This window comes from Rhamphochromis sp. 'chilingali', assembly GCF_963969265.1.
Source record: "Rhamphochromis sp. 'chilingali' genome assembly, chromosome: 15".
Classification (NCBI taxonomy): domain Eukaryota; kingdom Metazoa; phylum Chordata; class Actinopteri; order Cichliformes; family Cichlidae; genus Rhamphochromis; species Rhamphochromis sp. 'chilingali'.
In genome coordinates, this window is record NC_137942.1 from 2,527,239 (window position 1) to 2,537,826 (window position 10,588).

The 10,588-nt window shown below is 42.6% G+C and overlaps 1 protein-coding gene across 1 annotated transcript; it reads right to left on the reverse strand.

Annotated features, from left to right (window-relative positions):
- Positions 1 to 3,271: 3,271 nt before the first annotated feature.
- On the reverse strand, positions 3,272 to 9,704 carry LOC308410956 (mpv17-like protein). The gene is made up of 4 exons (XM_080904620.1): positions 9,119 to 9,704; positions 8,581 to 8,651; positions 7,368 to 7,397; positions 3,272 to 7,129 (listed from the first exon to the last, which is right to left on the reverse strand). The coding sequence occupies exons 1-4, from the start codon at positions 9,423 to 9,425 to the stop codon at positions 6,914 to 6,916; spliced, it is 624 nt and encodes a 207-aa protein (XP_080760746.1). The 5' UTR covers positions 9,426 to 9,704; the 3' UTR covers positions 3,272 to 6,913.
- Positions 9,705 to 10,588: the final 884 nt, after the last annotated feature.

The following is a 10,588-nucleotide window of genomic DNA, read 5'->3' on the forward strand; positions in this document are numbered from 1 at the left end:
CAGCCATAAAGAAAAGTGATAAATTCAGATAGATTTTGTTTGTTTTTTGAAAGGGTGGTAAATTATTTTTGCAAAAAAGTTCAGGAAAGCTTTTATTTTATTTACTTGTTGTTTATTTTGTGTGTGCGTTCTACTTTAAAGAGCCCCTGCTCACGACAGTCCTGTGTTTGTATTGCATATTGTTAAAAGATGGCATTTAAATTATTTTTGTATTCTCTTGGAGTGCACCTTAAGTTTTCTTATTGTTAAAGAAAAAAGTACATTCATAAGAAATAATATTGTTTGGAGAAGATAATAATGTACCATCCATCCGGCATTTGTCCAAGGCATCCTGGTCAGATGTTGAGCCAATACTGAAGGATGCAGCTGTCACTTTTAGAAGATGCTTATTTCTGCTACTGGTATCTTGGTTCTTATTCTTTCAGTCACTACCAATAATGACGAGGATACTGGTGAGGTCACAAATGTAGCTCAGCTCAGAATCTGTAAAACAAAGGGCTGGTGTGACAGGACAGGATGGTAGTAACAGGGTGAGACAGAAGCCAGACGGCTAAAGGAAGATTCGTTCATGCTTATACTTTTTTGCAAATGTATATGTGCATGTTTTTTTGTTTTGTTTTTTAGTAGAGCTATTCATTTATTTATGACCTCATTATTTTGGCAGTGCTGGTCCCCCCTAGTTGCCTTTGCAGCTTCGGTCTCCCTTCATCTGTCTGCAGGCATCCCTGGCTCTGTGGCCAATAAGACCACAGGACGAGTGTTGTCACCAAGTACTTGCTCAAAAGAAACCTCAGGGTTTCTCAGTGGAAAAAAACCACTTGTTGTTTTCACATAACCAGACAAGGAGCTGTGTGATAAAGCTGAAACTGTGTGGATGTGTGATTTAAAAAGAGATCAAGAAGCATGTTAAATATTCAACTTCTTTGTCTGCTTACTTCAAGTTACTTTTATTTCTGCCAACCCAAATGTGAGTTTCAGCTTTTTAAAACAATTTTATAAAAACCAAAATCACTTTCCAACATTGGGTGGCAACAGAAGCTTCATCATGTGATCACTTTTTTACTGAGATGACGTCATTAATGGTTATTTATATTAACCATTGTGTTTTTTTTTTTTGTATCAGTTACTAAACCTGTGCTTAAATTTAAGTCCTCTGCAGCCGCCCCCTCACAGTCTGTCGCTTATGTTTCCCAGGGTTAGAAAAGAAGGGCACTTGGCAGCGTCCTTCACTCTGATTGGGTAAAAATTTCACTTCCTGTTGATGGGGTCAGAGGTCGGAATGACTGGGTCAACTCTGTCCTTTTGCAAAGGGATTAAGGAGGCCTATCTGATCCTGGTTAATCCACCCACACATCACTGGAGCATAAAGCTTTTATACACACACACACACACACACACACACACACACACACACACACACACACACACACACACTGTACCCTTGCTTCATATCTGTGCTGCATGTTTTGAGTCCACACACTGACAGCAGATTATAAACATGAACATGTGACCGTCACTGACATTAGCGGCAGTCTGGTTAAAGTGATACATCTCTGTTTTAAGAAATACTTTTATTTGCTTTTAGAATGAAATCTATTAAAAGACTGATGTCAGTACTGTGTGTTGGTAAAATCTAACTTTAATTTTATTCACACTTGTTTTTGGAGTTTACTTACTTATATTAGTATTAGTTGTCTGTGCTGAGCAGTAGAGTTGACTAAACTCATTTAAAGGTAATAATTTGTATTAAGAATACTTCCTCTGTGGTGAGAACAAAGACTCACTGGGCTGTTGATGTTTCACCTCAGATCTTTGATTTAGTCTTCACTTCACTATGATGTGTTTAGACGACCACGTTTGAGACTTCTGCAGTGATCAGTAACTTTAATAAATCCAGCTTTCCTGTTGTCTCTGCAGCGTATGGGTCACAGAAAACAGAGAACCCTGTCTCTGAATCGTAAATATTGTGTGCATGCTATAAAGTAAATATCCAGCCCATTTATAATGACGCTTTCTTACGTCAGCATGAATTTCTTCACTATAATTTAGCTAAAAAATATATTTATCTGCCCTGCGACAGACTGGCGACCTGTCCAGGGTGTACCCCGCCTCTCGCCCTATGACAGCTGGGAAAGGATAAGCGGAAGCGAATGGATGGATGGATAATATTTAGCTCTTCCACTCTTGTTTACCGGTACATTCAGTGACTTATCCTGTTATGCACACTAAAAACAAAACAATGCATCAATCCTAATTTAAGGTTAGCTAATGTTTTAAGCCTCTTTTTAAGAGTTTGTATTAAAGGTTTTAATTAAAGCCAGTCTGTCGATTTTTACAGGATAGCTCGATCTGGTTAGACAAACGAGTTGCCAGAAATTGGAAAACAAAACAAAAACATAAACTTAGAGTGATGTACTTAAGAGTCAAATCTTAGAGAATACTTAGACTAAGTTAAAGTGTTTATTTAATCATTTTAGTTTTCATTTTTGAGCACTGCTGGGAAAAGACTTTGAGCATCAGATTCCAGAAACTGGCCTGAAACACCTCCTCGTGGTGCTGCAGTATAAATAGACAGCGACTCTTTAAGATTCCTATATTTAACTGTTAACTGTGGGATGATTCTGAGACTAACACAGAAAAATTCATCAGAATGTATTAACTGTTTTTCATTTAACTTATATAAAAAGTAAAACCTCTTATTGGACGATAAATTCTAGAAGAATTGGTGCGTATCCTCGTGAGAACCTCGTGAGATTCTAGTCGCTGAGGAAAAAAGTATCTTCCAGATTAACTTTTTTGTGATTTCCTGCCCTTTTGGAGCTAAACAAGATCACCAAAACACATGAAATATCACTGGAAAGGCCACAATGTCCTCTTTTTAGCACATCAGTACTTAGTGGGGTTGCTCAAATAACTCAAAAGATAGAGACCTAAAAGAAATGTCCATTACAGAGGACATAAGTGAACAGGCTGGGTCTCAGGAGGGTGGAAACAACATTTACTCCACCCCTGTGACCGTGCCGCTAACTGTGGTCTTTATCTGCTCCGGGAACCTGTTTAATGCTCAACAGTCCAACAGCCTCACTGTTCATGGCTTAACTGGGACACAATTTTCCCATCGCATCTCATTCGAATCAGGACAATAACCCCGTCCACTGGAGACAACAGGAGAGAGCTGTTTGACCGGTTTATTGGTGTCAGGTTTACTCTGTGAACACGTGTCAAAAGGACGCACAAAGACGTGGCCTCGTTGTGAAAATATTAAAGTGATGGAACAACAGAACAGCTGAGGTCATCACAGCTGCTGTAAACTAGTCGCTGTAAGATCCTAGTGATAACTTTTATAAACCACTTTGCAAAATAAATGAACATTTGTTGAGGTTTAATGTTCTAAACATGGAAAACAGGATTTCTAGGTTTATCCACTGAAGGGCTGTTTTTCATTTGATACATGATCTCATCTGATAACACCAAAACCAAAAGTCTTACAGAATCAGTAAATCTAAACTCGTGTAACTCAGGTAAGTGATGTGAACACAGTAAGGTTTCTGGGCTGATGGCAAAATACAGAACAGTGACAAATTAAATAAAAACCAGTGAAACCTGCGAGGGAAGGCTCGCTGCCTCCTGCTTCATCCTGTGAAGGAACGCTTCCCTCTGCTGTTTCGGGGCCTAGCAGGGCGTTGGGATGAAGATGACATTCATCACTAGCTCTGGCCTTCACAGTCACATGATCTCAACCCAGCTGACCACAGGTGGGAGATTTTGGTTCAGCACTTTACTTTTCCTTTAATTTGTCACTCACCTGTATTGGATGGTTCAAGTAACAGAACAGGATTCAAATGTTGTAACTTCACATTTCAAACTACCAAACACAGCAGAAGTGGGATGCACTGATACGTATCCTGCTCTAATAACTTATAATGAGCCCTCTGGGTTCCCTCCAGGCCTTCAGTGAAGTAAAGTAACCTTCTAGTAATGGTCTAACTCTTCTTCTTGTGTATCTGTATTGATACAGATGTTTTCTGGTAACACCGCATCTCAGGAAACAGGACATCAGGTCAGTCGCTTCTTCTCCACATAAACGTGAGGTTTAGGTTACGTTTGCACGCTTGTAGGGGCAGGAAGGGAGGAGGTAAGGAGGAAACATCTGTAATTCTACTTGTGCATCAATCCATTTATGATCTCCCACCAATCCAAAGTTGTGTCCAACTAGCAGCAGGCTGCCCAGGCCAGGTGTTCTTAGACCAAATGAGCTATATAATCTCTCCAAGAAGGTCTAGGTCTAGGCCAGGGTCTCATCCCAGTTGGGTGTGTCCTGAAATCGGCCAAAAGGAGGTGCCCAGGACACATTCTAGCTGGATGCCCAAACCATCTCAACTGCCTCCTTTAAAAAGGTCCCCACCACATTTCTAAGCCACCCGATGCAAGTAACTGACAGTCATCTATCTTTACTGTCTAACTGCTCACCTGCCTGCTCGATCCTTCATGTATATTTATTTTTAATATTACTTATCTAGTGGCATTAGCGGGTATTCTTTTAAATTCTCAAGTTTGATTACTTTGACATTTACTGAGCACAATCACACAGAGTGAACCTTTCTGAGTTTTTATCCTGCAGATACGTCAGTGCATCCCAGCGCAACTACGTTTTTAATTGTACATACACACATAAATATACAGCAACACACATCTTTCGTAGTATTGATTGTAACTGATGGCAGTCACCAGTCAGCCAAACACATCTGCAGACTTGTTGTCAACAGAAAAAGGCACGACTGGTATAAAGCAGAAATATCAGCCCTTGAAACTGGTCTCAGGAGCTCCGCTGAGCTGCAGGCTCAGATCAGATCAGGAACCAGTAGCTGTGGCTCGATATGTCAGATAAAACGTCCCCGTTTATTTCAAGTGAAACCTGCGATGTTTGAAGTCGAGACGTCACCACAGCTGCAAACATCTGCTGTTCAGCTTTAGCCCTACAGCTGCTTTAGTGCTGATTCATCGCTGTTTGCTTCACTTTGGTCCAGAGCAAAAATAGACTATATTGCCAAAAGTGTTCACTCACCCATCCAGATCATTGAATTCAGGCGTTGCATCACTTCCATGAGCACAGGCGTGTACAGCCAAGCACCTAGACATGCAGACTGCTTCTACAAGCATTAGTGAGAGGATGAGTCGCTCTCAGGAGCTCGGTGAATTTCACCGTGGTACCGTGATAGGATGCCACCTGTGCAACAAGACCAGGCATGAAATATCTTCGCTACTAAATATTCCACAGTCAGCTGTTAGTGGTTTTATAAAAAAGAAACGTGGAAGTGAGTGAGAAAGAGAGCAACTCAGCTACAAAGAGGTAGACCGACCTGAAATCACAGGTCAGCGGATGCAGAGGTGCATAGTGAGCAGAGGTTGATCGCTGGTTTCCATGGCAACCAAGCCTTGCATCACCAAGTGCAATGCAAAGGGTCAGATGCAGTGTGTAAAGCATCTAGAGCAGCAGAGATGTGTTCTCTGAAGTGATGAATCAAACTTCTCCATCTGGCAATCTGATGGACGAGTCTGGGTTTGGTGGTTGCCAGGACAACAGTACTTCTCTCACTGTATTGCGCCAAGTGTAAAGTTTGGTGGAGCGGGGATTATGGTGTGGGGTTGTTTTCAGGAGCTGAGCTTGGCCCTCAGTTCCAATGGAAGGAATTCTTCATGCTTCAGCATACCAAGACATTTTGGACATTTTCATGTTCCCAATGTTGTGGGAACAGTTTGGGGATGGCTCCTTCCTGTTCCAACATGACTGCACACCAGTGCACAAAGCAGGGTCCATAAAGACGTGAATGAGTCAGTTTGGTGTGGAAGAACTTGACTGGCCTGCAGAGTCCTGACCTCAACCTGATAAGAGACATTTGGGGTGAATTAGAGCCGAGTCTGTGAGGCAGGCCTTCTCATCCAACATCAGTGTCTGACCTCACAAAGGTGCTTGTGGATGAATGGTCAAAGGAAGGAAGAAGAGCAAATACTTTTGGCAGTATAGTGCATCTCAGCAGCTTCTTGGTGTGTTTCTAAGCTCCCTGAGGTTGAATGGTGACGACCAGCAGCCTCATTTGACCCAAAAAAAGTCTCAGCTACACATTAAATAACCTGATCTAATGAGTTTAAATGAGCCTTCATGCTTGCCTGAGCAGGAACCAGTTTAATGACCTTGACCTTGACTCACAGTGTACTCGAAGTAAATATAATAACAAGTTTTCACACCGAATGAACCTTTGCAACGAGAAATGAAGGACAAGCTTCATGTTGTCGCTTGTGCACAGCTAAATCGTATGATTTACCATTGCTTTATATAAAGATGCAAAATAAGGGAGAGGGTTTGAAGAAAAGTGAGCAGAGCTGCGGGACTTTTACCTATGGTTGCTCCAAAAAGATTAAAAATGCATGAAAAAGGACGGACGCTTACTGAACCCTGAGGCTGACCCTTGTGGATGTTACCAGACTGATCTAACCAAAACTGACTAAAGAGTTCTGGGTACCAGCTGGAGTACTGCATTAATGTGTAGCTTTAGAAGATTCTCCTGTAGCTGTGAGAGCCTTTAAATTGGTACGCAAACAACATCATATTTTCATAAATCCTAAAAACGTTCATCGCCATAAAAAGAATCAATAAAACACGCTGGACTCATAAACTTCCTTGACAGACTCCTGCCTGTCAATCAATGCCCTTAATTTAAAAACTCGCCTTCAAAATCCACATCAGTCAAACCTTGTGACAGACAGTGAGAGTATTCAGTGATTTTGCTTTCATTCGCTCCTCAGCTCTCATCGTGCTGGTTTAAGTGGAGGTAACGAACTCTCGGTCTTTCCTCCACGGCTCAACAACCTGAATGACTGAAGCGGCTTCCTCTTCCATTCCTTCCTCCTCGCTTTAGTTTTCCCGTTGGGTCTTTTGCTTCTTCCGGGCCAGCCGGGCCTCACGCATCTCCTCCAGAGTTTTACGTGGGTCCATGATGAACGCAAAAGCCACTCCGGCCGTGCCATCGCCGTTCTGCCGAGAGAAGCACAGGAAGGTGGCCCAGAGGAAGGCGCAGCAGCCCATGAAGGCAGTCCGCATGTACAACGGCATCAGGACGAAGTTGAGGAACTAGAAAAGTAGAAGCAGAGAAGAGGACCATCATGGAAAAGGGTCTTCTGAGAGGTTTTCTTGTCAGTGGGGTGCACACTGTGATTCTGAATCTACACACTTCATGTGAAAAAACAACAACATTTACCAGTAAATAATATCAGACAGCACAGCAGCAAAATCTCTGATTTTTAGTTCCACTCCTCTGAGATTTTTATTTTTTCTGACTTTAAACAAATAAAAATGAAAACAGGCTCACCTGCATGAATGGCCAGTACATGAGTCCAGTCTGAAAGAGAAAACAAGACACGATCAGAGTTTCCATCTCCATGCACACCTGAGAGGATCCCAGGGAGAGGCCAGGGATGAGTGTAGAACTGAGGCGAAGGTGCTGTGATTGGGATGCTTCCGTTCATTAAAACATCGCACACAGAGCTGCCAAACTGCACGCAGCAACATCTGTTGCTTTACTATTTAAAACATTGGTCACTGTGGATCCTTCTAAGGTTAGAAAAGAGGACATATCTCACTCGCAGTTTCAATCCACTCACTTAACGCAGCTTGAAATGGAGAGTCAGCAGCAACGCCTGCACAACTGCACTTCAATTAGTGTGTGCAAATTATTATACTCCTTAGAGTATAATTTACACAAAGGTGATAAAGCAGAAAAGATCTGAATAAGACAGAGATAGAAGGGAGACACGCCAATCTCAGAAAAACAGTGAAGCATGGCCACCAAACATGGTTAGAGCTCAGCACTGAAGCTAAAAGACTGGGGTTAGAAAACGTTACATGAAAGAGAAGTTAGGTTTAGGTGTGGGTTACAAGTTAACAGAGGGGGAAGTGCAGCAGCAGCATCCTCCTCTGTCACACTGATCCTCTGCATCTCCTCCTTCACTACATCCATGAACCTCCTCTGAGGTCTTCCTCTTCTCCTCCTGCCTGGCAGCTCCATCATACTTTGTCCAGTAGATCCTCCCTCCCACCTCTGCACATACTCAGACCACCTCAGCCTCTCGAACTCTGAGCTGTCCCTCTGATGGACTGATTTCTAATGGTGCTCACTTTTGTTGTTTAGTGTGTGTGTGTGTGTGTGTGTGTTTAGTCACTGTTTTTCAAGATATTGTATTATGCATAACTGTTGTCTGCGTGTGAGGATGGATGACTCACGACTGCAAGTACAAATAAAGCAACCCGAAGCTGTTTTACTGTAATCACAGCAACATGACACTATGAGTCACACTTGGCAGGACGTCAGCTCCTGAACGTCCTGAAACCCACTGACATTTTTATCCTCTGGCTGAATTACCCCGCGTGCTCTCCTCCGGGCGCCGAGCCCACTGCGCAAAAGCAGAAGTGCCGGTGGCGTAATCTACATTAATCCGGTTGTGAGCTGGCAGCGGCAGAAGCTACCGTGTGTGAAAGAAAGGCGACTTTCCTTCGTTTCGCGCCGCTGCTGAAGCGCTTCTCACCTTCCAGGTGTTGAAGAACTTCTCCCTCCAGTCCTCAAAGACGTCCTCCTTTCCCTCCAAGAAGCTCACCCCTGCGAAACAGAGAGCAGGTTTAAGGCACGGCTTGGGACGTGCGTCTTTACGCACAAATGTAAAAACTATGGAACAAGACATCACCTTGAACACTTTAGTATTTGACTGAGAGACAACCTTGACCGGAAACCACTTCACCTTCACACTCATTTAAGATGTTAGAGTTTCATTCACAAACTGACACTCTTTAGATTTTATAGTAATGGTTTGTCCCGATTGTCCAATTATCACTCATTATCAGCGTCATTCTGCGTCTGCGCTCTGGCTCCGATGGCTGGTTGACATTTATAGTTGGAAAAATAATCAATAACTCTCATATTTGATGTTCCGACTAAAGATAATATTTGCTGGCTTCAAACAAAAGCGCACTGAAGGGGGGGTGTACTCACGCGCTTTGCTTTAACACGAAGCAAACTCTCAGTTCTGTAACCCTTAACGTGGATAAAATGAAAGCTGCCCATCTTACCGGTGTAGAAGACACTGGTGGCCAAAGGCGACGCGAAGCTTTGGTCCAGCAGCAGTTTGCGGAAAACCATCCCGGCGGACTTTCCAGGGAAGCGCCTCTCCAGGGCGCGTAGCCAGAAGTAGTTAAAGTTTCCCTGGAAGCTGATTGCCACGATGGCGACATTGCGAGTGTGTTTCCAGTCCATGTGCTCCTTCTGAGCGATGAGCTGGTGGACTAGGTCACCGCCGGCGAATAAGCATCCGTACAAGGTGACATTAGCCAGCCAGGGGAATCGCTTGGCGGCTTCTTTGAGTACAGCTCTCCTCATCGTCTTTGGCACCGACAGGGACGCAGGTGCCTACAGAATGACCTGCCCTGAGTGGTTTCACCTCAGCAGTCAGGATGCAGGCATACCGGTTGGATTCGTTTGGCTAGGCCCTAGTGCCAGCCTACTGGACGACAGGACGCAATCCATCAGTGCGCCGTAATCTGGGAGGGATTACACGTTTCCGCTGGCAGCAGGAATATCGCACATCATCAGATCTCAGATGAGAAATGCCCAAAAAACTCCCCGAAAAATGCAATGCATAAAACCTGCCATGGCTTCGCTTTGGTCACGGTAAATTTAAATCCAGATCATTCTTTCTACTTCCCGTGAATCAGGTGCGTCTCCAGCAACAAATCCTGCAGGTCAAGCGCTAATCTGCTCAGGCGTACATCCCGTCCAACTGCGTCACCAACACAGCAGCACAATTAATTTAATTTGACCAGATTCCATTAAATGTAACATTTTACACGCCAAATATTTAACAAAATTACTCGGGAAATTTACATGTAATTAAATTATGTAAAAGTTAAGAGTTTGGGCAGAATCTTTCTGAGTGTACAGCCAGGTAAAGACTTCAAATACTATGGAGAAAAATGTAGATCTCTCATTCTGAGGATCCTTAAATAGATTATCCTCTGTCTTTTCTTAAAGGCCTGTACAGCCAAAGGTTTTCCCTAATACTGCAACTAAATCAAATAAAACCAGGAGTTGTCTGGAAAGACATCACGAAAACTTGAATGATGGAAGGTTGTGATCCAAATGCCATATCCATTACAGAGCACTAGAGGGCGACATCTCTCCACACTGGGGCTGTTTTCCTTTTCTCGCTTGTGAAGTACAAAATTAGAATATATATATATATATATATATATATATATATATATATATATATATATATATATATATATATATATATATATATATATATATATGACATTTTAATGTAGGAAAAGGCTAAATTGTATACATAACTATTTATAAAATATACAGTTTATTTATTGATGTATTTAGTCAGTTTAGTTTTGGCCTAAGGGGCATTCCATACACAGTCGGTCGCTTAACTTCCATCAGTTCCACTTCGATTAGAAGGTTAGTCTGATTAGGGTGGGGAAAAGAGAGAATATCTTACTCCTATTGGTTGATTGTCTTGTCGTTCGAAGCGA

Excerpts from the sequence above, each read along its gene's own strand:
- LOC308410956 (XM_080904620.1), bottom strand. The coding sequence starts at position 9,425 with ATGAGGAGAGCTGTACTCAAAGAAGCCGCCAAGCGATTCCCCTGGCTG. Across the intron at positions 7,398-8,580 it reads AGTTCTTCAACACCTGGAAG|ACTGGACTCATGTACTGGCC; the intron begins GTGAGAAGCGCT and ends TTTCTCTTTCAG. Across the intron at positions 7,130-7,367 it reads TGTACTGGCCATTCATGCAG|TTCCTCAACTTCGTCCTGAT; the intron begins GTGAGCCTGTTT and ends CTACTTTTCTAG.